Consider the following 25,848-nt stretch of genomic DNA (forward strand, 5'->3'; position numbering starts at 1 on the left):
AAGCGCCACCTGTGTCTGGGTCTATGATCTAGGAAAGATACATCCTGCAATCTCAATGAAGTGTTTTATACTTAGATACCAAGAATAGATCGCAGATAATGGCTAGGTATTTCTTCATTTGTTCATCACAATGCATTGCACTTCATTTTGCATATCAAGGAAACGACATTCACCAAATTACTAGGTCTACTTGCTATTTACGAACTCTTTTTCTTACATGTGTTTGACATCTCTTTCAGTTTTTACCTACTCATTCACTACATCACTTTTCATGTGTAGTAAGTTCTTGCTTCGTACCTCACATATGCCTCACATCTTATTGTTCTTTGTCTTACTCATATAAGATATAACCGCTCATTAATCCAGTCTTCCTAATGTCTTCTTCACTCAAACACATCTCTAACTTGACTGTTGTCTCACTTCAAAATCCACCCGAGTCTACCAGCACTACCAGCAAAATGATTTGGACGATTCCGATTGTTGTTTTCCTAGTCACTAATCTATGGGGACTATATGGTGGAATTCCTTATACAGCAATCCACCCATCTCGCTCAGCTTTGGATCGAACCATTGGGTCTTTCCAAGTTGCTAGTACCGTACTCACCATTGGAGAGACAGCCGACTTCATGTTGAACAAATCAGTCGGAGTGCATCCCACAGCACCATTGTTCTCAAGCTACGCCGATCCTAAGCCGAACCCCAGCTCAATCGGCGGTCTATACCATTGGCTCAAGTCCTTTTGGTTGAATCAACCATACACAACGCTTCATGGAGGTTCCAAATCACACCTTCCTCAATATATGACCACCTGGATCGTTACAGCTATCGGCATACTATCCGCTATTCTCCTCAAACAGACTATAACCATTTCCGATGTGAATCGAGATCAGCAGCGCTCTCAGTCACGCATGGATAGCCACTCCCAAGACTTGAATGATATCAAAGGCGGTCTCGTTTCAATCTCCAATGATGCACGAGAGGAGCTCCAACATATTTATCACGGCATAAGTAATCTCAACTCCATGTCCGGGGATCTTGTGCAAGTTTCTCAGGATTTCAATCTAAGCGTCCAAGCCCAATTCACCAACTTGTCTGGAAATCTGGAACGGGTTATGGAGAATGAATTGAATCAAATTGTCGGTCGTCTGGATACAATTCAATTTGGACTCGAGAACCATGATAGTACATCATATCGGACCCCGGATGATGATGTCGAGCCCCAGCAGGACACTTCCGACTCGGAGCCACAGAATGCTGATATGCAGGATTCAAGCCCCGAGAAACAGAGCTCAGAGCACCCGGAGTCTAATTTATTGGGGTTGGATTAATCAGGCCCTCAACTTGAAGTGGATGGGGCAATCTAGAGAGTCAAAGACAGTCATGAATGAAAGCTATACAAACAGTCTATTCTTGTTGTTTTGCAATTTTGGGATTTCGTGCGAAATCGCAATCGAATGTGTAGATTTCAATTGATGTTTGTGGAAGAGCCCAGGTCAGCGGGTCTGATAGTAGATTTCACTCATCTTTCTCTTACTACTATCATATCTAGCGTTATTACTACTGAACACGCAACCTTTGAGTACTAATTCAGACCTTCAGTTCATTCTAGTAGTAACATTAATAATAGATGTTCCACATACATATGATTATCGATAGTTCAGTGCTGTGATATTGCAAACTTCAGAAGTGTATATTTACACCCAAAACCCATGTACAAATTCGATACCCTTCCTCGCAATGCCTCTTGCCCAAGTTCCTTACTCAAGTTTCTTGCTGAGGACAACGCCATAGTAAATTGTCGCCAGGAAAGCAGCCAAGTTGATCAGGCTTGAAGCACCGTGTATACGACCGAACTTCTTGTTCAGGGCCTGCATCTCCTTGGAGTGGGGAGCGGGATCATAGCTCTTCTTCCCATCGCGGGTTTCTAGACAAGTTAGAAAATGGCCCAATATCATATATCCAGATTTCATGCATACCTTGGTGCTTGCGCTCGCGCATGATGTTGATAGTGAGTGGGCGCAGGAAGACATTGTTGATCAGTCCTGTAACCGCGACAGTAGCAAGGGGTAGCAAGGTGCTGTAGCGGTATTCCTCGGACACAAGACCCAAGAGGCCAAGTACACGACCACCAGAACTGGCAGTCAAAGCGACAGCCACGGGAAGTGCGGTCTGCAGCGAGAAGTAGATGGGGAAGATGGCTGATTGCAGAGAAGCAAATTGGGGACGCGGCAAAGCGCGGAATGCAACTACTCCACCCACAAAGGACTGGTCAAAGATGAGTAGGAGTTAGTGTCTATAAAATCTCTTTGTTGATCATGCAGTTGAGGTAGAACTTACCTGAAAGAACTGGGTACCCAGGAGAGTTCCGTAACTAAGAAATGCAAGTTAGTGGCATTTTCGATTATTTTGATTGTCTTCTTGTGTTGGAGATTAGAACACACCCGAGAACATGGTAGGGACGAGGATCAGTCATTTTGCAGCTGTAGATGGTGATATAAGAATGGAGGAAGATGTAGACTAGAGTTTAGAAGCTGTTTAAACAGTGGGGAAGCTTCAAGTTGGCAGGTGGTGTGACAAAGAATACACGTGTAATTCCACGTCAAATAACGCGGGACTGTGGTATAATCACGCACAAAAGTCCTAGTCTTAGAGTAAAAATACGCACCATTTGTTAAAACCACGGCAGTCAGATGATGTCATGCAAGCGCGTTTTACGCTAAACCAAAAAGGCAATATCACGCGTCTGCCTGTTGTAGTCGGAGTACTTACTCGACTTCTGCCTCCCTGAATCATCCTTCCCCCAAATTTCAATTCATTCTCGTTCCAAAATGACGGACAAGGAGGCTACAGTCTACGTTGTTGATCTTGGGAGGTCCATGGGAGAAAAACGCCATGGACGGACCATTACCGATCTCGATTGGGCTATGCAGTATGTCTGGGACAGGATAACCAACACTGTATGTGAGCCTATATCTGGATAAATTTTCAGGTCTGATAGTCATATCTAGGTTATGAGAGGCCGCAAAACCGATTTGGCTGGCTTTATCGCCATGCGCACTGATGGTACTATTCCAATTCCAAAATCCGTCGAGTAGGACTAACATAACAATGCTAGATACCATGAACGATTACCAGGAGCATGATGATAGCTTTTCCAATATCTCTGTTCTCTCAGGTCTGAAACAGTACGCATATAACCGTCTTTTCTGTCCTCTAGATTTGACTAATGTCAACCCTGTACAGAATACTCACACCCGATATCCGAAAGCTACAAGAGGCAATCAAGCCTAGTCGTACTTACAAGGGAGATGGTTTGTGAAAGCAACTTCACTTTCTGAAAGTCTTCACTTATCTAATATGTATCCAGTTATCTCTGGTCTGGTGCTCGCAATTCAGATGATCACTGCTCAATGCAAGAAGCTCAAATACAAGAGAGAAATTGTACTGGTAACCAATGGCACTGGTTTGATTAACAGTGAAGGCTTGGATCAAATCAAAGACAAGATTGAGGAAGATAGTATTACATTGAAAATCTTGTATGTTTATGAACCTTCATCTGCCCTGAAATCGCTGACTTTTGGCCTAGGGGACCCGACTTCGACGATCCCGAATCAGGCGTTAAGGAAGAAGATAAAGACGAACGAAAGGTATCATCATAACTACCCTTTTTCATTCCAAACTTACTCATTCATACTCTATAGGCTCAAAACGAAACTCTCTTTCGTGATTTCATTGCAACTCTACCCGAAGGCAGTCTTTTCGGAACTCTTGAATCTGCCATATCTGAGTTAGATATCCCTCGAATCAAAGAGGTCAAGCACATGGCCTCCTTCAAAGGATTCCTCTCCCTCGGCAATGCCGGGGAATATGAAACAGCCCTCCGCATCCCCATAGAACGCTACGCCAAAACCATGGTTGCCAAGCCCCCGACTGCGAGCTCTTACGTTCTCCGATCTGGTAACGAGCCAGGCGAAGAGACAGATCCCGCTACAAGTCAAGCACCAGTTGAAGGAGGCTCACTTGTTACCATACGAACCTCCCGAACCTATCAGGTTGCTGACGAGTCAGCCCCAGGAGGCAAGGCTGACGTTGAGCGCGACCAGCTTGCAAAGGGATACGAGTATGGGCGGACAGTCGTGCCTATCACCGATATGGACGAGAACATCACTATGCTAACCACTTTCGCCGGCATGGAAATCATTGGTTTCGTTGCAGATGACAAGGTATGTTCATGCGGTGAGTTAGGTCCTCGGCTATAATGCTAATAATCAAACCCAAGTACGGCCGATACATGCAGATGGGCAATGTCAACATGCTCGTCGCATCCAAGGGAAATCAAAAAGCCTCTCTTGCCCTGTCCTCGCTCATTCATGCACTCTTTGAGGCTGAGAACTATGCAGTTGCCCGACTGGTAACCAAGGAGTCCAAGCCACCCATGCTTGTCCTCCTAGCACCATGTCTGGAATCGGATTTTGAAGGTCTCCTGGAAATTCAGCTTCCATTTGCAGAGGATCTGCGCGCATATCAATTTCCGCCCCTGGACAAGGTCATGACTGTGTCTGGCAAGATTGTTAATGAACACCGCAACCTCCCAAATGATGCTTTGCAAGATGCCATGGACCAGTATGTTGATAGCATGGAGCTAGATTTGAAGGACGATGATGGGTGAGTCCTTTTCTTTCAAACTATACAAGGTAAACAATCAGCTAATCAAAAATCAGACATGTCATCAATGAAGTACCTATCGACTACTCCTACTCTCCTTTGCTACACCGTCTTCAGTCAGCTGTGCGATGGAGAGCCATCAACCCCAACGGAGCTATCGAAGAACCATCAGCAACACTGACGAAGTTTTCCCATCCCGACGAAGAGTTGGTGAAGAAGTCGCAGGCTCAGTTGGAGAAGCTCATCACTGCGGCAGATGTGAAGAAAGGTAAGGGCTGAGTTCTCATATACCGACCTGTCAAAAACCACAAAACTAACCAAAAAGAAATATAGTGCTACCTAAGGCTAAAGGCCGTAAACGCAATCGCGAAACTGAGAAGCCTCTCTCTGGCCTGGATGTGGACGCTCTTCTCAATCTAGAACCGAAACGGGCCAAAATCTCAGCAGAGAATGCGATTCCAGAGTTCAAGCAACTGGTTTCCCGTGCTGACACCGTTGAAAGTATTCATGATGCTGTTAAGCAAATGGTTCATATCATTGAAGAGCAGATCAAATACAGTCTGGGTGATAGCAACTATGAGCGTGTTGTTGAAGGTCTGGGCACAGTTCGTGAGGAGTTGGTGGAGTACGAGGAGCCTGGAATTTACAATGATCTACTTCCGGCTCTGAAGAACAAGATTTTCAATGAAAGTCTCGGTGGAGATCGTAAGGAGCTATGGTGGCTTATTCGAAAGGGTAAGCTGGGACTTATTGGCCAGAATGAATCGGAGAGCTCGACTGTTTCCGAAGAAGAGGCAACCAAGGTAAGTTCTCCAAGAAATGGTATTTTGAGCGAGTATTCAACTGACTCGACTGCTTAGTTCCTGGCTGCCGTTTGAATGCCTCAGTCCTAATTTCTGGCTTTTCTGTTTCACTTTTATCCTTGGGCTTCTAAGGTCGTTCTCGCTAGACGAGCATTACAGCGCCAATTACCGGAGTTAGAAGGTTTATGAGCTTAAGCCCTTTTGTTTCTGCTGATAGATAGTGTATTTTACCTATCTGGAATAATAAAACAGTCTTGCAAATTTGGGAAACCTGGTAAATGTTACCCATGCTGGGGAATCAAAAGAAAAGAAGAGTAGACGCGCCAAGTGAACGCTCATATGAAAATGTAGAATGTAAAATGACCAAGCAGTGCCCACATATCGTATCAACCGCCTGATAAGATCCGATCTTAAGAAATCCTACCAATACGCTTCTTGCCAACGTCGAGCTTGGCTTTCAGACTGCAATAGGGTTAGTAACGAATCCACCAGGTGAGAGAAAGAAGACTAACCGATCAGTATCCTCATCTGCCATTTTGAGCAACTCATTCTGCACCTCCAACTCATTATGAATCGCAGTCCCGAGCTCCCTCTGCCGAATAATAACCTTCATCAATTCCTCAACACTCGTATCCTGATCCTTCATCATCTGTTTCTGCAATTGCAAGACTCCATCGTTATCAAGCTCACGAGTCCGCTCCGTTTCCTTGCCGAGGACTCTTCCCGATTTTGCCGGGGTGCGACGGCCACCACTATCCCCCAGGGTACTACCCGCCTTCATCAGCGCCTCTTTATCCTGAATCGAGGCAATCGCATAATCAATCTTGCTCTTCGCCGCCATAGCATGAAGCAAATCCTCCAACCCATCTTTCTCTTTCCGGGCATTAATCAGCAAATCTTTTCGGCGACGAAGTTCTCCTTCACCAAGCGAAGCCGTGGACTGAGTCTTCGGTGCCTGTGCCCCTCGACCACTTAGATTCAGAAGACCTTCTTCCAAAGTAGTTATCATAGATCCCGCACGGACAAGACTACTTTTTGCTTGGGCAGAACTTTCATGCTGTTTCTGCGGAGTAGTTTCCTGATCTCGGCGCGAAAGAGCAAGACGGGCATCATGGAGATGAGCCTTCATATCCCGGAAGTAGTCAAGCCAGAGTGTTGGATCGGTGATTGCGGTGTTAGATGCATTTCCAGGGTCCGTGATTGCGGCGTGGAGTCTTGCCGAGGTATTACCCGTAGTGGCTACTGTAGAAGCTGCGGCAGTTGGAAGATTGAGAAATGCTCGCCACGCGGGACATGTGCGCCAGCGTCCATCTTCGGATTCATTTATGGCACGAAGATATTCCTCCAGACCTATTCGGCGCTCTTCGCGGAAGCTTTCATTGGAGACTGTGTTGGAGAACCAGGATTTTGCGGGGAGAGAAGCTGGGGGTTGGGCATTGGTTTGGTTGATCAGCGTAGTGTGGAAGGCTGAGAAGTCGGAGTAGCGCTTGGAGACGGTGAAGGAGCGAAGTGGGAGGCGTAGAGTGACATGGTATACGGTGTGCTGAGGAGAGGTAGGCGATAGAGAGGTAGTAGGTATCGCAATTTCTACTGACGGCGCCATATTGGGAGTTGTCAAGAGGAAGTTCTCATGAAGCTCAGCAGAGATAAGAGCAGAGATAACGTGAGGTACCCGCATGACGCAGGGAACCCGAAATCGGGTTAGTGTGGAAGAACCATTTTCTCTCATTATTGTCTACTATATCTACTCCCACTCACATTCTACTACGATTTCATCTTAATCATGGACATTACTCAAATTGCCAACCAACTATCCTCATCGCCTACGCGATTCCCAGATTGTTGTCTGGCTATCTCCTCTGATCTGATATCCTCAATGGTTGCGCTTCTCCCTACGGAACCAGCATTCACATTATCAATCGGCAGTGGATCAGGTCTACTTGAAAGCCTCCTGGGTTATCAAAATGACATCTCAGTACAAGGTGTGGAAGTAGGCTCCAGCGTTAATCGATACCTGGCCGAAGAAGATATGCATGTCGTGACCGGTGCATGGGGTATATACTCCTTTGCTCAGCAGGCTACAGCATGGATGTTCGTTTATCCACGCGAGCCCAAGCTCGTTACCAAATATATTGATACTTACGGCGATCACGCTGTTGAGTTGATCGTGTGGCTCGGTCCACGGGTTGATTGGCCTGACTATGAGCCCTGCTTTCGTCAATCTTCGTTCTCCGAGCTGAGCTTCCCAGATGTCGGGTTAACGCCATACGAGGTTGCAGTAGTTGCAAGAAAATCATGATACGAAACAACTTTCAGTATTATTTCCAATTGGGGTATCATAGATCTTTCGGTTTAGACCAGATGCAAATCAGACTGGAGAGGCCCAGACTTCTCGCGAATCCAAAAGGTCTCGTTGACCAAAATACTCGCCAACCACCATTATGATCATGTCAAGCAAAGCCCGGGTCTGTTTTGCGACATTCTCCTCGTCTGTAGCGGGTTCGCTGTCTGAACTATATTGCACCTGCGCCTGTAACCGGGCCTTGGCCTTCTCCAGCTCAGCGGCCTCGTCTGTAGCATCAGGCATATCCGCGTCGTCGTCGCCGCCAGCTTTAGGCTCAGGTTGCACTTCTTGATCGACCTCGCCATCCTTTTCTCCTTCTACCTCCATTTCTGGAGCGGCATCCTCCGGTTGTTCATACTCTCCATTATCCGAGGAGTCTGGCTGTTCCTCAGTATCCGCCTTTTGACTATCATCCGCTTCCCGAATTTTCTGCAATATTTTCACAGCGCGTTTCCCAATATCACGAATATCTCCAACTTCTTCTGTAGACAACTCTCCAATCTCTCGACATTTACCCAGCAAGCCCCAGGCCCAAGCACCGATTCTTCGAATCTTCTCTGGATCTTCACTCCGCAAGACGTCGGACATCATGCGCGCCATGATCTGCATAACTCCAAGCACACTGTCCATGTCCATACAGGCTAGTTGAACCATCTGTGGATCCACGCTCATGACAAGTCGTCGCCATTCCTTGCGCGCAGCCTCGACTTTGCGCGGGAGACTGATTGGATGGGCGTCATCGAGGGCTGCGATGGCAGTAGCTGGAGGAGAACACTTTAAAGTAGATCGTAGAAGTAGGAATCGATGTCGGAGAAGGTTATTATATGCAGCCTGGGCTTCCGGATACGTGTGGAGAGGTGCGACCGTATTTTGCTGGGTCTTCATTGGGGCGATGTATGCCTCCTCATTATCGAAGAACCCAGGAGGGAAGGCAGCGGTTTTGGTTTCGGGTACGATTGGAATTGGTGCCGAGGGTGTATCGGTATTAAGTTTGGACTTTGTCGCGCTAAACAACGAAGGCAGTGCGCTAGCCTCGGATCTAGGAGGTCATGGGCAGGATGTTAGAATTTGTTCTGTAGCGCGCACGAGGAATCCAACTTGGGAGCACTTGGTGACATTTAGCACGGGATAAAAGTCAACCAAGAAGCTTGCAGACTTACCTGACCATGCGTAGATACTCCAGTCCGTCGTCTGCATCCCCATCCTCATCACCGTAGCAGAGCTCGTCGCCGCCATCGTCTAAGCCTGGGAACGCGTTCTTCTGGCCATAGAGAGGGTGGTTCTGCGGCTTTTCGTATGGTTTTATCGATGAGTCGTCATCATCATCCTCCTCATACGATAACCGAGGCCTTTTGTGTGAAGAGTACGGCATGGGAGCCTTTCGTTTTTGGGGCATTGTGTATTGCAGGAGAAAAAGTCGGGGAGCTTACTGAGCTTATCATGGCCTTATCATCTCTTATCTGTTATCGGGATCACCATCCAACATTGGAACTATACAATGATCTCCCCAGGAATGCTCTACCTCTCCCTCTGGCGCATTTAGATCAAATAAGAAGAGGAGATTTAAAATTGTGTTGATATTTGGATTCAAAAGAGTATACTGGATGAAATGAGAAAAAAAAAATTAAATTGAATCAAGAAAAGAGAGGGGGTGTGTGTGTAGTGGAAGAATCATGCCACATCCCAAAGCTTCCACACCAAAAAGTTTGGCAGGCCTTCGCTATAAAGATTTTGGGGACTTAAGATTGCAACGAGGGTGAGTGGCGTAGTTGGTTAACCACACCAACTGCTGCATTAAAGCGAGTCCAAGTCTCTTCAGAAATGGGGAGGGAAGTTCGCACCTACCTCCGGGAGGGGGTAGGAAAAACTGGGCCGGCACACCAGCGGTTCAGCAGCCGAACTTCCAAAAACTCTTCGGAGTTTTGTAGCCTCGGGATTTCCGTATGGAAACCCTGGGGTGAGTTTTTGTTTTTTTTTTTGCAAAGTTTTCATCCTCGTCGGCGGCTTTCATGCTGCAGTAGATCTACATTTGCGTTGACTTGTTGATTTGACTTCTCCAGCTGTAAGAATGCAAGAACATACCTTCCCAGATTGACCACCATAGTGACAAGACTTTTTTGGACTCCTTCGAGCTCTTCATTTTCAAATCCCTTATTGTGCAACATTTTTGAAGCTTTCTCCCAATGTCTACCATGCCCGGATGAAAGTGTACGTTGGATGAGAACTCGGCCTTGGAGCCCACAACCAAAACATTGAATTCGCCTAGGAACTGAATTATAAGTGGAAATTAGTATGAATATGGATATGCTCCTGTCCAAGTTTTCTTTTTGAGGTCGATTGTGTCTTGATAAAAGAGCGTGTTGGCCCTGGAGGTGAGCGCTTAGATTTGTAGCTCACAACCTTCAAAATCCGCCCGGGCGCTGGCCACACGTACATCCAGCGTAAAATGTAAGGGCCAATTGAGTTATAAAGATTCATATGAGCCTTTCAAAGCTCCGAGTCTTTTTCCAATGTCTAACAACCTGCGATGAAAGCGTGTGTTGGATGATAACTCGACCTTGACGCCCGCAGCCTTCAAAATTCCGCCTTGGTGCTGCCCACATGTACATCCGACATGAAGTTATAAGGGGGAAATTGACTCATAATGATTCATATGCGCATTTCGAAGCTTCAAGCTTCTTCCAATGTCTATCATGTGCCGATGAAAGACCTCGTTATGCGATAGCTCAATTGCTTTCGGTCTTGGAGTCCACGGCGTTCGAAATCTACCCAGATCTGCCAGTACCCCATCATGAAAATGAGATTGATACCGAGTTCTGTATGAGTCTGTTCGAAAATTTCCGAAAATTTCACGGTGGGTCAGTCAACAAACTGGACCCATGGACTCGCCTCCGCTGTCTAGTCAAAATCATCTTCAGGACAGGCAATCGCGTCAAAAAAATGGCAAGATCAACAAAATTCCGTTTCCGGAAAGTCGTTGGTTCAATCCACGCTGGACTCGAGATTTCGAAGATTCTTTTCTTCACGTCAACGGTCTTGAAGGCTTCTGGAGGCTTGAGATGCCCCGGGTGCTCATATCTGACCAATTGAACATAACAAACAAAGAGTCTACTTCACTCCAGCCAAATATTTATCCATATCGGAGACGTGTGGCGCCAGAAGGGCTTATCAGCTGTAGAGACGGGTGTTTCTGAGTGTTTCTGAGCTCTGCACATGTGGAGGCCGGTAGCAGTGTTCAAGTAGTCTTTTGCATGCGAAATAATGTTAGAGCACTCTTCTCGGATCGGCGAACTTTGATAGACAAAAATGTTCGGAGAAGAGAATATTAATTGCAAATGGGGAAATAAAATGCCTCCTGGTTCTTTTTGAATTTTGAATTAGAGAATGTTGTCGTGGTCAGAATATGGAGTGGGAGCCCACTATGACCCAGCAGGATATGTCTCTGCAGTGCAGAGTGGAATCGATTTCCAGCATTCGGGGCCTGTTATTTCACGGATTAAGAGCCTATATTTTGAAAATAGATACTTTCAAATGGTAGGATTAATTCCGCTAATTTAAATTGCCAGGTTCCCTAAGAAAAGAATGTTCAAAAGTGGTAGTCAGACCGAAGTTGGGGTCCGAGGTCCTCCACGCTGGGAATAACCTCAGTTACCTACCTCACCACCTCAGTCACGAAGACAGCGATATCCCCACCAATTTAACAACTCAACAACTCACCATGACAACTTACATCAAAATTAGGCTCATCAAATGCGCCTCATTCTCCACAATAGATCTGTACTAAAGTGGAGCAGAAATATATGCCCCACATTACTCCACTTGCCGAAAAGGTTAGACAGGTCTCCGTGATAAACGTTTTGGGGACCCCAGACTGCAACGAGGGTGAGTGGCGTAGTTGGGGAACCACGTGAACCAACTGCTGCATTAAAGCGAGTCCAAGTCCTCTTCAGAAATGAGGGGGGAGTGTTCGAACCTGCCTCCGGGAGGAAGTAGGAAAAACTGGCCGGCCTACAAGCGGTTTCAGCATCGCACCTCTAAAAACATCCGCGGAGTTTTGTAGTCTCAGGGGTTTAACCCCTGGGTTGAGTTTTTGTTTTTTTTTCAAAAGGTTTCCTTCCTCCTTTACGCCTTGAAGCAATAGATCTCAACTTGAAGTTTTTTTTGTTGACGTGTCAATGAAACTTTACCAGTTGTAGGGATTGACGCGTCAACTTTATTTTAGCTTTTTGAACACAGAGCCTCAACACTGATGTTTAGACCCTGACTTGTGTTACCTCGACACGCGACCGACGCGACTGATGAGCTGCAAGTACTCTTGAAGGTAACACGCACGCCCATGGACTTTAATAATAGTTTCGTACTATTTTTCTTTACCTCCATCTGTATCTCCATCCATGTCAGAATTATTTGATCTATTAAACAGTGTGGTTCATACCTTGAGCAGCCATGTGTACATTGCTAATGTGTCTTCTACCACCAGGAATATCTCTGATCGGCCTTGTTACTGGAAATCTTTCGAGGATGCTCGCAATTGTTAACTGTGGTAACCGACCGATTCAATGCATTTGTTTTTGTCAACTCTATCTACACACAACGAAACCCTTAAGGGCGCAGACGCTGAGGGTCACGGGGGAACAGCGATGCCAACCGGACGTTGGGAAGACCCAAGAAGAACATCACAATACGGTTCATACCCAGACCACCACCGGCGTGGGGAGGACATCCCTGTCGGAAAGCGTTGAGGTAGTCCTCGAAACCCTCCTGGGTGGGGTCGAGACCCTTGGAGCGCATGGAATCCTCCAGCTCCTTAATGTCGTTAATACGCTGAGCACCGGACATGATCTCCTCACCACGCATGAAGAAGTCGTACGAGTTGGAGAAACGAGCATCCTTGGGGTCGGCCTTGGTGTAGAAGGGACGGACAGCCATGGGGAACTTGTCGAGAACATAGAAGTCGGTGTCATACTTCTCGCGAATAATCTGACCAAGCTGCTTCTCCATGGAAGTGGTGAAGTCGTTCTCGAAGCGCTCCTGCTCCGACATGTCGACGCCAGCCTCCTTCAGCAGCGCAACACCGTCCATGTAGTTCAGACGCAGGGCCTTGCCGTCCTTGGGCAGCTTGAAGTCACCAGCCTTGGGGTAAGACTTCTGGATGGTGGCAATCTGGGCAGCATAACGGGCCTTGAGCTGACTGAGAATGAAAACAAGCAGGTCCTCAGCGAACTCCAAAACCTCGTGGTAGTGCTTCTCAAAGGTCTTCTCGAAATCAAGACCGGCGAACTAAAGAAAGGTTAGCGATATCCTCTTCTACTCCCTTGATACAACAATGATCATACCTCAGTCAAGTGACGGTGAGTGTTACTGTCCTCGGCACGGAAAACGGGGGCGATCTCGAAAACATTCTCCATATCACCAGCAATACACATCTGCTTGTACAACTGGGGGCTCTGGGCGAGGTAGCCGGTACGCTTGAAGTACTTGACCTCAAAGACGTTGCTACCACCCTCAGTAGCGGCACCCACCAACTTGGGGGTGAAGATCCATCGGGATCCACTCTTGATCATGTACTCAGCAAAGAGCTCCGCGACACCGCTGGAGATCCAGGTAATAGCCTGGCTGGTCTCGGTCTGCAGATCCAGAACACGGTTGTCAAGACGGGTCTTGAGGGTGACGATGGGAGCGCCAGACTCATCGACCTCACCCTCGCCCTCCTTCTCCTCAGTAGGGGGAGGGCGCTCAGCATCCTTGACCTGCATGGGCAGCATCTGGGCAGCCTCAGAGATCATGTAAACCTTGCGGATGTGGAGCTCCAGGTGCTGGATGGTAGCGGAAGAGATAGGAGTATCGGGCTTCTTCACAACACCAGTGACCTGCACAATGGAGTTGACGTTCAATCCACCGGTGTACTTGATCATCTGGCGGGAGATGGGCTCGTGAGCCGCGATGACGGCCTGAACCTTCTGACCCTGCTGGCGCAGCATCAAGAATGCAAGCTTAGCACTCTGGACACGGGCATTGTCGACACGTGCGACAACAGTAACTTCCTTCTCGTAGGAGTCCTCAGACAGCTGGGAGAATCGTGTGGTGGAGATAACATCCTCAGTCTCGGGGAGGACACCGTAGAGGCCCTTGGCGGTGTCGCTGGCCTCATTAGCAGCGGCCTGAGCCTTCTCCTGCGCAGCGCGAGCAGCAGCCTTCTCAGCCTTAGCCTTTTCCTTGGCGGCCTTCTTAGCAGCGTTCTTAGCAGCGTTCTTGGTCTCGCCTTCGGCGGGAGCGGCCGCGGGGGTCTCCTCGGGCTTAGGGCGTGTGGGCAATTCTGAATCCGCCATGATGCTGTAGGAAAATGATAATGATATTAAACAAAGAAACTCAACAAAGAAAATAGAATATTGCGGGGGGGTATAGACGTACCTTAATGGTTTGATATGTCGTCACGATCACCGTTTGAAGCTAACACTTTGACTCACCCCGCCGACAGTTCCTTACAACCCTATGCCCTAAGAGGGGTGACAGGTCACATGACACCAGCTATAAAATGATGCCTTCGAAATAAGGAATCAACTTAGTATTAAAGCTCATGCCATTGGGATTCGCTTGCAAATAATTAACAAAAGAAAGAAATACTATGAGTATTTCAGACACATGTCTAGGACGCCATACATGGAACTGAATTTACAAAGTGCGAACAGAATCAAGAAGACCACTTCGAGGTCTTCAGTGCCCACTGTACACCCTTCTGTACATCATCTGCGATCGTAGTAGGAGTCCAGGCTGGTTCACCGCCGGGATAGACTCCAGTGCGTACCAGAATAGACTGCCACTTACTTCCGTAGGTACTACGGTACGCGTTCGCACCCCGAATATCCGACTCAGGATTATCGCCAATCATGTAGATCTGCTGCAACGGCGGGAGATCAGACACACCCTCAAAATTTTTGGCCCGGTTACGAAGTAGCTGTCGCTCGGCAAATTCATAGGTTCCTTGGTAGGGCTTTCCGATCACGGTCTTCTTCAGCTCAACACCCTTGCTCGGTCCACCAGTGGTCGCAGCCCAGACGCCTTCCAATGCCTCACGGAATCCACCCTGTCCAAGACGAGGTAACGGGTATGCTGCAGCCCAGTAAAGATCTGGGTTAGAGAAGTATAGATGAGGCTGACCATCCTGCTGATATCCGTGGTTTGGTAGATCTGTTCGACCATTCTTCTCCGAGAGTGTACCCACATGGCCTTCTCGCGAAAGCAGAAGATCCATAATAACTTGGGTGTCGAGACCCCAATCTCTGGGATCATTGAAAACGAAGACTGCGTCAATTTTGAGACCCCGAGTCCGGTCTGTAGGGTCTACGGGTTTCGGAAGTGGCCTGGCGAAATTCTTGTAGTAGTCCGAGAAGTTCTTTGAGAAAGGCCAGATGGCGGGATTATCCATGAAGATGTCGCCGGGTGTCACAACATTCTTAAATCCATATCTAGAATAATCAAATGCATTAGCAAGAGTGCAACTCAGGTTGGTTTTTCCTCAGGTCTGCATACTGCTCTGCCACACGTCGGCAATTATCTCCATCTCCGCCAGCCACCAGGACGCATTTATTCTCCAGGGCAGAAGCTGGATCGGGTCCTTTGACTAGCTCGGCAAAGGGAGAATGGCTTTGAACAATGTCAGATGCATCCAGAGGGATGTTCAGCTTTTCACTAATCTCGGCAACGCGCTCGGTCTCGTGTTTACCACCGCCATTGGTAAGCAGGATGAAGGGAATGCCTTGCTCTTTCAGATGAGCTAGAGAATCAGCAGCTCCAGGAATAGGCTTGGAAGATCTCAAGAGAACACCATCAATGCTAAGAGAAGGTGTTAGACATTGTAAATCAAGCTGTAGTTTCATGCATACATGCATACATTAATCCTACTCACTCAAAGGCAAATGCGAAGTTAGGGATGCGCGTGCTGCTAGCCGTTTGAATAGCACGTCGCCCACTTGTAGAATTGATTAAAGAAGATCGCTGAAGCAGCCGAAGTGACTGCAAGACAGGTTGAGGTCTCATTGTGTTGCAAATGGGGAAGTTGAGGAGTTGGAGAAGTTGAAAGGGGAGAGGGGAGCCCGGCGATAAGTGATATCATCCCGGGGGCTCGGGCTCATGTATGCCGGCCCCACACTGCTGCCTCCCCGATTTATCTTCATCTCCAACCGATCTATCGGCCTTCCTCCCCGCCATCCATCAACACCTTCATTTTTTTTGCTGGATCGTTCTCTCTTTCGTCCTCCCCAACACACCTACTTCAACACTATGTCTCCAAAGCTTTGTCTGCTTCATCTACTGAATCTGTGACCACTTACTTCTCGCATTCAATCACAGGTCCCGTCACTTGAACTCACGATTTGAAGAAAAAAGAACTAAAAACGCGTCACTTCGTGCCTAGCGCGACACTTCGATCCTCAATGAACATGGCTACTTTTTCTTACCTGCCGACTGAACTTGTGATGCAAATTGCAGAGTACCTCCAATATGTCGACATGTATGAGGAACCTGGAATTGTATATGCATCAGTACTGAGAAAAAGACAGGCCACATTGGCAAATTTCTGTCTCGTCAATAAACAATGGTACTCTGTCGCCATTTCAAAGCTCTATTGCAGTCCATCCTTGTTGTCCGGGGAATCAATTCTGAAGTTTTTGCGAACCCTTTGCCCAAACCACAGGGACCGGAGACGGGACCGGGACCGGCCAGAGCTCGGGCTATTGATTCACACTCTCAACCTGGGTAATCTGGTCCATCATAGTTCCAACAGCAGGACGGCACGGCTCATCAACAAAGCCAGGAAGATGCGCATTTTCACCGCCCCTCAATACTCCTTTTCGTAAGTTTGTGCACAAGTCCAGTCTTCCCTTACTTTCTTCCCCATCATTCTCCTTCCTTGTTGCTACACATAGGTGTCGTATCAAACACAAGCTAATATGCCTTCCAGCCTCAACTGTCTTGCACCACTATCGAAATGCTCAGAACTCAGAAGCTTGGATTTAAGCCGAATCTACAACACAGGAATCAACTTCCCAACTCTCAAGAATACCATCAGCAAGCTTGAAAATCTCTGGCGTCTCTGTCTTCCAGCATCCATTCCAATAACTCATTGTTCCACAAAGAGCGAAGGAGGGCCTGGCGACTGGCCCCACTATCTCGGCGATATGATCCTCTCTGGTGAGTTTGATCACGAAGTCATGGAAAAATTTGAGTGGCCACCCCACATCGAGTCTATCAAGATTACCCAAGGTCGGGCTCTCAGCAACCTGATTATCGACGCAATTCTATCCCATCCAACCGTCCAAATGAATCTCGAAGAGTTCATCATCGATTCAACCTGCTCATACATTCATTTCGAACACTTTGAAGAAGTGGAAACTTCTGTGATGTATGAACTTCCGTGCCTGGACCGTGTGCAGATCCCGTGTGATTTGGCACGTTTCTTCGGAATGTTTGATTCAGAGTCCGAGGATGTAATGGGATTTAAGTCTCTCACACTTACTGAACCGGTGGACTGTGAAGGTGAATACCTTGACCCTGATCTCGGTGGTGACCTAATTGGTTCTGTCGAGTTTGGCCCGCTGTGCTTGATTTGGGGACTGGAGGTTCCGATCGGACTCATGGAGGAGTACGCCCTGGACCAGTTCGAGCTGGATGAACTGATCGTCGCTCACCTCGATGATGTGAGTGATGACGAACTTGATGCTTGGCCTGCACTTCCGGGATTCAGCGTCCGCAAAAAGGACAGCTAGGGATGATTTGCCGGAATGGGCATCTCTGCTATCTGCTTCTTATTTTTTGTCTCTTTTAGTTTTTTTTATGATACCCCAATGGGCGTTAGGGACTTTTCAAAATAAAAGTAGTTTTTCATACTGAGCATCTCCATCTAATGAGACACCTAATGAAGTACAGAACGTAAAACAAGTCAAACTTGAAGCAGGAGGGCTGAACAGGAACAGAAAGACATGGTGAAGAGAACCCTCCAATTTTGTAGTAAGTTTCGTAGACCACGTCAAAACTAACACAATTTGCCTTGAGCACACTCGAGGCAAAGAAGAAACGGGGAGGGAATTGAAGCAGAGGAGACGCAGGCTTCTTCGTGCGATATAATAGAACCCAAGACAAGAAAAAGGTGGGATGGGAGAGAAAGAAAAATGAAGAAAAACCAAATCCTCATGTCTACTACAATTTGCTATGAAAGGAGTCAAAAAAAGAAAAGGAAATAAGTTAAAGACATTAAGTGACAGATGCAAGAACCGCGGCAGCAACACCCTCCTCTTCTGCCCGGACCGTGATCTTGGTTGTGACGCCGCTCTTGCTTGAGTATGCCATCTTGATGAGAGAGGCCACTCTGCCGCCAGAGACGGTCTTTCCGAAGAGCTTGAGGGTATGTGTGCTGTTGTTGAGGGCAACATCGGTGCCTTCCAAGGGTTGCAAAGAAAGTGCAGAGATGAGTTGCTCCGTGGCATCTAGAATACATGTTAATATGATTTTGATAACAGGTAGAAGTTGATTGTAAACACTTACCAGCAATGCCCTTCATGTTGCTTAGTTGTAGAGTCTCACTCTCTTCCTCGCCATTGGCACCGGTCTGCTCCCACACGTGATCGAAGCTGCCAGCGAATGTGGGGATAACGTAGTCGCCGCCGTTGAGCTCGAGGTCCTCTACTTGGTACTCGTCATCGTATCCTTCAGATTCGGGTTCGCCAGTAGTGGGGTCGATCTCCTTGCTTGTGAACTTCAGGTTGTTGGTAAAAGAGGTAACGGGGACGCTGTGCTCGCCACCCAGCTTCTTAAACGCAACATAGACAACACCCGGATCGTTGGGGGTGAGCTTGGGTGCAGGGATGATAAAGTCGTCTTCCAACACATCCTCCTCTGATGGCGAAGCGATAACAGTCACGTTCTCTAAGACAGTATCGGGAAGGGTATTCTTAATATCGTATTGTAGGACAATGTGCTCCTTGAAGATGTGCTTGACAGCAGAGACCACGTACTCGGTGACGCTCTCCGAAAGCTCGACGGGCACTGAAGACTTGAGCAAGGTACCGTACTCCTTGATTTCGGGAATCTGCATAAGCTGCTCGGCGTATTTTTGGGTGACAGCAGCAGTGGCTGCTTCAGCAACTCCGTTGGACTTGCCCTTGGGAGGACCAGTCGATGGGGCCTTGAGGGTAGGGGTAGCGGTGGTGAGCTTCTTGGTCCGCTCCTCGGCCAAGGCCTGCTCGTGGGAGACAACGGGCACGGAAGCAACGTCAAAGGCCGCAGCAAAGGTTTCCTTATCATTTGAAGTCACGTACATAACGAGTTGGTGCTCGAAAGTGGAGAGTGAGTACATAGAGTCTAGATTCGTTAGTTAGGAACAAGAGAGCACACAGGTGGTGACATTGCCTACCGTTCTTGATAAATGCGCCAGCCATTTCATCCTCGGCACCCATCAACCGCAAGTTGAGAGCAGCACGATCGCGCACCTCGTCATCAATGTCATCGAGACAACGAGTGAGCAGAACATGCACACTAGACTTGACTTCGGGATCCTTCTGGCCAACACCAAACTTAGCCAGCGCAGTGACAGCGGCGGCACGGACAATAGCATTCTCCAGAACGACACGGTTGTAGATATAGCGGATATACTTGGTAGGGTGCGAGGTCTTGGGGCCCTCAACACCGAGCAGGTGCAGGATACGGACAGAGAGCTTGGCGAACTCGCAGTCCTCAATGAACTCACAAAGATGAGCGAGAGCTAGACAGAGGAGTTAGAACTTGAGATGTCATATTAGAATCAATAATAATAAACATACCATCTTCCTTGCTGTCAGGAACAAACTTAATCAGATCGAACATGCTCTCCACAACGGTGCGCTTGAATTCATAGCCACCCTCATCGCGAAGGATTCCGCTGAGGAAGACCAGCATACCGGCCTGCTTGCTAGGGAACTTCAAGCACAAGGTACGGATAGCCTCAACGATGGTGATCTTGAACTCATCAGTGATATCTGCCATGAAGCCAGAGATCTGCTTCATCAGACGATCCACACTAGCCTCGTTACCAGTCTTGAGCAGAGTAGTGATAGCGAATGTGGCAATAGAGCGATTAGAGTTAGAAATGAGCGCTTCGATATCGGGATTGCACACATTGACGACGTTTGGCTTGAAAGAAGCGAAGTTGTGGAGAATGCGAATGGCGGAGAACTTGGTAACAGAGCGAGGAGAAGACAGGAAAAGCTGCAGAACATGAACAGCCTGGGAGGCCTCGCCGTCGGTGACGTCCCGCATATCGCAAATAGCCTTGGCAGCCTCGAAATTGACCATTTCGTGCTTGTGACGGAGCCAGCCATCCAGCATCTGCATCATGGGTTTCCGGAGACCAGCGTCCTCCTCTGCCAGCTTGGCGGCCAGACGAACAAGCAACACCAAAGCAGCGGGGCTCTTCACCACACCAGCTGCGCCGTATTGCTGAACCATCTTCACCAACATCATGCGATCGTGAGAACGCATCTGGTACAAAAGACCAATTGCGTGGTACTGTGTCATAAAGTTGGACTGGGAGATAGCGTGGGCGTGAGAGCTTCCACCGAAGCCCAGGAAACCGGTCGATGACTTCGAGGAAGAAGCAGCTTCCTGTGTCTCGCTCTGCCATCTCCGGACGACATCGCGGGCGATAGGGAGAAGGTGGTAGGCGGAAACCAAAGCGGCGGAGGAGACCGAGGGGGGTTTTGTCGACAATGGCGGTCTTAATGAGACGTTCGATACCCTGAACAGTGGAGCCATCGATAATGCGGCAGAGGGCACGAATGGCGTTGGCTCGGTACAGGACGTCACTTCCGACCGCAGTATCCTTCATTATGATACTTGTCGACATGATCACATCCTCCGCGGTATTAGCCAGCTCCTTCAAGATCAGGTAAACCATCTGTCGCAATGAGGGGTCCTTGTTCTGGAAGAGCTTCGAGATGCCGAAGAAGAGGGTGGTGGCTTCGTTTGTGGGGAAATGCTCGCCGGTGAAGAGGAGGACCGCGATCTTGGTCAATAATGTACGGCATGTTCGCGGGGAGATCGGTGAGGAGTTGAAAAGTCGAGCTAGAAGAATTTGATATATCAGTCCGTTGCCCATGAGCGAGGCTAAAAAGCTGACAGGGAGGGAGAGGGGGACAAGAGTAGTGCGGCGATGTCCAGGGGGTCATAGCCATTGGCCATTGTCGATTGCCATACCATCTTGGAACACAGATGTCCGATCAAGCTTGATCATGACCTGGTCGGCATCTTCATCTTTCTTCATGTAACTCATATTGTCCGGGTGCTGGGTCTGCACCAGCGGAGATGTGCTTCGCGATCGCTCGGTATTCTGGGGTGGGATTTAAGTTGGGAGGACACAGTAGCAGCAGAAGAGAGCGGTGAGTAAACTACTGCATGCGCATAGTCTTGCCCAACGAAAGCAATAGACTGAAGAGGAGAATTAAAGAAAAGTAAAATTGGAGAAGAGGTGGTAATAGAGAAGCGCAACCTCGAGCTCCACGGATCACTTGTTTATGGAGTAAAGTTGGAATGGTGGCCTTCCGTGTGTTTGGCTGGCCCGCGACAAACACTGCAAACAGGTGGCATCATGAACTCACAATACTCTTTGCCAGTCCCAACTTCTTACTACTATATGCTGGATTTACTATTATTGATAACATTTTGAAAGAGAAAGTCCTTGGAGATTTTCTCATTCTTATTCATTCACCATGCAGGTCGAAGTCAACCCTAACGAGGATACTGAGTGGTAAGTTCCACCACTGGCACCTGCATGCCCGCATCCCCGCCCGCAGCGAGCTATATTTGTGCAGGGTCTAACAGAAATGGCCAATAATCTAGGAATGATATTCTTCGTCAACATGGCATTATTCCTGAGAAGCCTAAGGACCCTGAACCATTGATCCAAGAAGCCTTAATCGCAGCCCAGCACAGGGCATACGAGAACCGTCTGGAGGATAAGGACCTGGATGAGTTGGATGCACTGGAAGATGAAGAGGACGAAGGCTTCCTCGAGCAATACCGGTAAGTACCACAGACACAATGGATTTTTTGTAATATCCTATTTCCACATGGATAATACAACATTCTCTCCATACTGAATTCCATATACCCACCAAAATAAATACTACGTCATGACAATACTGACTGGCCCAGGCAAAAACGTCTTGCCGAATTCTCCATTCTACAGCAAACCAGCAACTTCAACCAAGTGTACCCTCTCCAGAAAGTCGATTACGCACGTGAAGTGACCGATGCCTCAAAAGATGCCTTTGTCCTCGTGAACCTTACATCCCAAGGCGCCAACGTTGAGTCCCGCGTGCTGACAGAGCTCTGGCGACAACTGGCCGCAAAGTTTGGCGATATTAAGTTCTGTGAGATCCGAGCCGATATGTGTATTGAGGGGTATCCTGAGCGGAACACACCCACAATTCTCGTGTACAAGGATACCGAGATTCGGAGACAGTTGGTTACGCTGAGGGAGTTGAAGGGAGTGCGAACTAAGTTGGCGGGTGAGCAGTCCTATGGACCCAGTGATCGTTCAATTATTATCCATGTGGATAGCGAAACTAACGGATAAAATAGATCTTGAGAAGCTACTTGTCGATATTGGAGCATTGAAGGAAAGTGACGTCCGACTGAAGAAGAACTCCGACGATGATGAAGATGAATACCGCAAGAAGGATGATGACCTCAATGTGGAGGACTACGATGATGATTGGGATTAATTGTATAGTTTGAAGCTTGCGATCAGCCTGAATTTTATGATTTGATGTGTGTATATTATGAAACGCGCCCGAACGGCGAAACGATCCTTGAGCAGTGCTGAATTTGGGAGATTTCAATGAAATGGAAGCAGACGAGAAAAAACAACAATTTTGACTTGAAGGTGAACACTCATTTGAGATGAAACAATCTTGGAAACAGGAAATTTCGAGCTCAACGTCACTCAACCCTGAGAATCTTTTCAGTTATTGATATCATCATGATCTTGCGTGTTCCCTGGAGGACAGTTATCTAATATACATCTGATACTGTACCAAAATTTGAACCAGTATACAGAGTACTCAATCAATGATTCAAATATTTTCTAACTTGAGGATTCATTTAAATAGTATTCATTCATCCGAATCGGATTCAACTTTGAAGCCCTGGGAGTTGAGACGGATACAAGAACCTTGGAAGTCAAGTTCTACTACTCCATGGATATCAACTCGAAGCACACTGATATATGTATTGATTGGAATGCTTGAATGCATATTAGACTCGTATAGCTTCTGCAGGGCAAAAAGAATGTCCAAAGAAAAAAAAACAGAAATATGTAGACCGGAAGGTACTCGAGGCAAGTAGGCCATAGCGTATGAAGATATCCTTCTCACAGTCACTGGCAGGTATATTCATCGCCCCGTAATCCCAGTCAACTTCCAACGCCAGACCTGAAAAGAGACACAAAACACCAAAAAAGGATCCAACAGCGCCAAATCGCAGACCAAAGATATAAAAAAACCCCGAGAGATATCAAAGTAACATGAACACATATTCTCATCAAGGAAATGAGCCAGAGTCAGCGAGTACGATCAGATCAACTCATCTCGATCCGCAACACTCGCCATAATAGCCCTCATAATCTCCCCTTCCTTAAAAGCCGGTCCTTGTCCATTACATTGCGCTAACCCCTTAAGTCTCTCCGCAACATCCCCAATATCAACCTGACCCTTCTTAAAAAGCTCATGTCCTTGAATAAAATCCCAGGTCGCACCCGCATCAAGTAACTTCTCACCCGTAACCTGACAAACTGAGATACGATGCGAAGCAGGTGGTGCGGACGGGGAGCTACCAGGTACAGGACCCCAACCCGCGTCTTCAGGCATGAGCGATGTATAGAAGTCCGTTGGGGAGTATTTCATGGGACCGGTAACGGTTGGTTGATCAACATTGTGTGCGGCATGGTGAGAACCATTTAAAGAGCCGGATGTTGCGCGGAGGATTTCGTTTTCAGTTGCGAATTTGGCGAGTTCACGCTTTAGACGCTCGTTATCTGCTTGGAGGGATGTTGATGCTTCTTCGAGGGAATTAACTTTTTCCTCGAGGTCTTTGACGTGTCGTTCTTTTCTTTCGCGGAAGGCTCGTTGTCTGGATGTTTGGTTAGTGGGTACTTCATTGTAATCTCATCTCGGAGGATATATTGAAACGACAGGGTTGAAGTGCATGATATCGGGGGAGTCGAGGTGATGTGGGCTACATACGCTGCACGATTTTGCGCTTTGCGCTTCGTTTGAGCCGGTGTCATGGAATCTTTCTCCTCACTGCTACTCCGCACCAGTCCACCATCCGCAAATTGGCCATCGTCGCCATCGAGGGAAGCAGGTCCAGGCTTTGTATGGGTAAGATCATTGCTAGAGACGGATTGCTTCGTGAAGGAATCCGGGGGCGAATGTGGCGGGACAAAAGATGAGGGGTCTAGACGCAAGGAGCCCTCGAAACCGGGAAAGTATTGATTATATGTATTTTGCTGCTGCTGCAAAGAAAGAGAAAGGAGAACACATAATTAGAATCTCCGACTAGGTCATATAGGTGGTGGAAATCGGGGCTCATACCAGAGAGAATGGATCGCGGAGACCGTCCTCGGTGTGTGGCGCTGGTTGTTGGTCGGGGGTTGGAAGACCGTACAAAGAGTAGGGCTGGGATTGATGGCCAGCATAGTTGGAGTAATCCATCTTGCACCGACGTAAATTCGAGAGTATTTGGGATTTGAATGATTATGGGATGGAAGAGAAGTGAAAGGAGAACGAGGTAGTACGGGGAGATTTCAGACTGGGCATTGAGTGTTTCATGGGGGGGTTTTTTTCGTGTTTCCATGGTGGTTCTGACTGATTCTGCATCTTAGACTGGGCTAATAGAACTACCAAAGTACATCACATCTCGTATTGATTACACTCTATCTCAATATTCTACTTTTATCGAGTTTCTAGTAATCTGATTTGTCTCTTTGTCTCCTCAACTGAGATTATTGAGTATTTGATCCCGTAAAGCTTCTGGTCCGTGCATAGATCGCCCAGAACGACAAAGACAACTCGATGATCTCACCGCAAATGCACACTACTCGTACTTCGTATAGATCCCTACATGTTACAAGTCGAAATTTACGTAGAAACGAAGATGAAAATTCAGGGCATAGGGGATGATTGCATTTGATATTTGACGTTAAAGCCATAAGGCAGCGCGCATCTCCTTAACTTGGGCACTATTTAGACCATGACGGCCCATAGGTTTCTGAAAGCTCATCCAAGTTATAGGAGAGGGAACATGCACCAATCTCAGAATGTGCGATAGAGAACAAACTCATGCAATAGGGAACGCGCAAGCGAACTCAAAAAGGCTAGCAAAATTAAAAACATACGATCGACGCAAAAACCACCCCGGAAGCGACCCTAACCATTTCCGTCGCCAAGTACCAAACGAGAACAGACTTTCCTCCTCTGAAGACTTAACAGGCTGTGTCGAGACAAGGATCTTGCACATGAGCCCAGCAAGATCCATAACAGCCAACAAACAAATCCTCGAAGAAAGTCAACCTCCCGTATAATCGCTTCCACACTTCATCAACAGACCGGATTCAACCGATTTTCTCCTCGTCCCCAAACTGCGTCGATCGTACGTAAAAACAAAAAGATGAAAATGAAAAAAGGGCAAGGGAAAATAAACAACACACTGAACGGTGGGGGTAAAAGAAATAGCGAGACAAGGGGGTAACACAAATTGATGGGTAGGCGCATCGAAATGCGCAGGGAAGTCCAGTAACAAGCGATCATACGAACAGAAACATCGAAATGTTCTGTTTCCAGCTTTGATGCCCGTCATTTGCATCTCCTTCAGTCTTGGGTAATTCGGTCGTTTGCGAAGAGGGTTGAAAAAAAAGGCATAGAGTAAGCTTAAGGGTCGCAAATACCGAAAATAAACCGAAGACTGAAAAAAAAGCCACCATATCAATAGCGTTTCGAGACTGAGAAA

The 25,848-nt window shown here is 47.5% G+C and overlaps 12 protein-coding genes across 12 annotated transcripts; 5 read left to right on the forward strand and 7 right to left on the reverse strand.

Annotated features, from left to right (window-relative positions):
• Nucleotides 1–458: 458 nt before the first annotated feature.
• N7483_000229 (uncharacterized protein) lies at nucleotides 459–1,328 on the forward strand (the record flags this gene model as incomplete). Its single annotated transcript, XM_057083667.1, has 1 exon — nucleotides 459–1,328. The coding sequence occupies one exon, from the start codon at nucleotides 459–461 to the stop codon at nucleotides 1,326–1,328; it is 870 nt and encodes a 289-aa protein (XP_056949816.1).
• A 429-nt stretch (nucleotides 1,329–1,757) lies between these two features.
• On the reverse strand, nucleotides 1,758–2,473 carry N7483_000230 (DUF4149 domain-containing protein; the record flags this gene model as incomplete). Its single annotated transcript, XM_057083668.1, has 4 exons — nucleotides 1,758–1,924; nucleotides 1,977–2,265; nucleotides 2,338–2,371; nucleotides 2,442–2,473. The coding sequence occupies 4 exons, from the start codon at nucleotides 2,471–2,473 to the stop codon at nucleotides 1,758–1,760; spliced, it is 522 nt and encodes a 173-aa protein (XP_056949817.1).
• Nucleotides 2,474–2,828: 355 nt separating this feature from the next.
• On the forward strand, nucleotides 2,829–5,543 carry N7483_000231 (ATP-dependent DNA helicase 2 subunit KU80; the record flags this gene model as incomplete). Its single annotated transcript, XM_057083669.1, has 11 exons — nucleotides 2,829–2,957; nucleotides 3,009–3,063; nucleotides 3,116–3,185; nucleotides 3,244–3,311; nucleotides 3,368–3,536; nucleotides 3,587–3,647; nucleotides 3,702–4,223; nucleotides 4,280–4,665; nucleotides 4,722–4,933; nucleotides 5,017–5,468; nucleotides 5,526–5,543. 11 exons carry the CDS (start codon nucleotides 2,829–2,831, stop codon nucleotides 5,541–5,543), a joined length of 2,142 nt encoding a protein of 713 aa, XP_056949818.1.
• Nucleotides 5,544–5,878: 335 nt separating this feature from the next.
• Nucleotides 5,879–7,146, reverse strand: N7483_000232 (Qc-SNARE protein; the record flags this gene model as incomplete). Its single annotated transcript, XM_057083670.1, has 2 exons — nucleotides 5,879–5,930; nucleotides 5,981–7,146. 2 exons carry the CDS (start codon nucleotides 7,144–7,146, stop codon nucleotides 5,879–5,881), a joined length of 1,218 nt encoding a protein of 405 aa, XP_056949819.1.
• Nucleotides 7,147–7,251: 105 nt separating this feature from the next.
• N7483_000233 (uncharacterized protein) lies at nucleotides 7,252–7,767 on the forward strand (the record flags this gene model as incomplete). Its single annotated transcript, XM_057083671.1, has 1 exon — nucleotides 7,252–7,767. One exon carries the CDS (start codon nucleotides 7,252–7,254, stop codon nucleotides 7,765–7,767), a length of 516 nt encoding a protein of 171 aa, XP_056949820.1.
• A 69-nt stretch (nucleotides 7,768–7,836) lies between these two features.
• N7483_000234 (SIP1 domain-containing protein) lies at nucleotides 7,837–9,208 on the reverse strand (the record flags this gene model as incomplete). Its single annotated transcript, XM_057083672.1, has 2 exons — nucleotides 7,837–8,851; nucleotides 8,973–9,208. 2 exons carry the CDS (start codon nucleotides 9,206–9,208, stop codon nucleotides 7,837–7,839), a joined length of 1,251 nt encoding a protein of 416 aa, XP_056949821.1.
• Nucleotides 9,209–12,414: 3,206 nt separating this feature from the next.
• Nucleotides 12,415–14,141, reverse strand: dps1 (putative aspartyl-tRNA synthetase Dps1; the record flags this gene model as incomplete). Its single annotated transcript, XM_057083673.1, has 2 exons — nucleotides 12,415–13,092; nucleotides 13,149–14,141. The coding sequence occupies 2 exons, from the start codon at nucleotides 14,139–14,141 to the stop codon at nucleotides 12,415–12,417; spliced, it is 1,671 nt and encodes a 556-aa protein (XP_056949822.1).
• Nucleotides 14,142–14,503: 362 nt separating this feature from the next.
• Nucleotides 14,504–15,849, reverse strand: N7483_000236 (putative HAD superfamily hydrolase; the record flags this gene model as incomplete). Its single annotated transcript, XM_057083674.1, has 3 exons — nucleotides 14,504–15,278; nucleotides 15,343–15,645; nucleotides 15,719–15,849. 3 exons carry the CDS (start codon nucleotides 15,847–15,849, stop codon nucleotides 14,504–14,506), a joined length of 1,209 nt encoding a protein of 402 aa, XP_056949823.1.
• A 401-nt stretch (nucleotides 15,850–16,250) lies between these two features.
• N7483_000237 (F-box domain protein) lies at nucleotides 16,251–17,576 on the forward strand (the record flags this gene model as incomplete). Its single annotated transcript, XM_057083675.1, has 2 exons — nucleotides 16,251–16,663; nucleotides 16,772–17,576. 2 exons carry the CDS (start codon nucleotides 16,251–16,253, stop codon nucleotides 17,574–17,576), a joined length of 1,218 nt encoding a protein of 405 aa, XP_056949824.1.
• A 484-nt stretch (nucleotides 17,577–18,060) lies between these two features.
• Nucleotides 18,061–21,112, reverse strand: N7483_000238 (coatomer subunit gamma; the record flags this gene model as incomplete). The annotated part of the gene is made up of 6 exons (XM_057083676.1): nucleotides 18,061–18,293; nucleotides 18,352–19,167; nucleotides 19,220–19,567; nucleotides 19,626–20,578; nucleotides 20,637–20,904; nucleotides 21,037–21,112. 6 exons carry the CDS (start codon nucleotides 21,110–21,112, stop codon nucleotides 18,061–18,063), a joined length of 2,694 nt encoding a protein of 897 aa, XP_056949825.1.
• A 436-nt stretch (nucleotides 21,113–21,548) lies between these two features.
• N7483_000239 (phosducin family protein) lies at nucleotides 21,549–22,565 on the forward strand (the record flags this gene model as incomplete). Its single annotated transcript, XM_057083677.1, has 4 exons — nucleotides 21,549–21,586; nucleotides 21,679–21,861; nucleotides 21,994–22,349; nucleotides 22,423–22,565. The coding sequence occupies 4 exons, from the start codon at nucleotides 21,549–21,551 to the stop codon at nucleotides 22,563–22,565; spliced, it is 720 nt and encodes a 239-aa protein (XP_056949826.1).
• An 849-nt stretch (nucleotides 22,566–23,414) lies between these two features.
• rsmA (putative bZIP transcription factor (Fcr3)) lies at nucleotides 23,415–24,554 on the reverse strand (the record flags this gene model as incomplete). Its single annotated transcript, XM_057083678.1, has 3 exons — nucleotides 23,415–23,970; nucleotides 24,084–24,355; nucleotides 24,435–24,554. The coding sequence occupies 3 exons, from the start codon at nucleotides 24,552–24,554 to the stop codon at nucleotides 23,415–23,417; spliced, it is 948 nt and encodes a 315-aa protein (XP_056949827.1).
• Nucleotides 24,555–25,848: the final 1,294 nt, after the last annotated feature.

The sequence above is a fragment of the Penicillium malachiteum genome (genome assembly GCF_028827825.1).
Source record: "Penicillium malachiteum strain IBT 17515 chromosome Unknown utg000001l:1.0-8184562.0:1.0-8186909.0, whole genome shotgun sequence".
In the NCBI taxonomy this organism is placed as follows: Eukaryota; Fungi; Ascomycota; class Eurotiomycetes; order Eurotiales; family Aspergillaceae; genus Penicillium; species Penicillium malachiteum.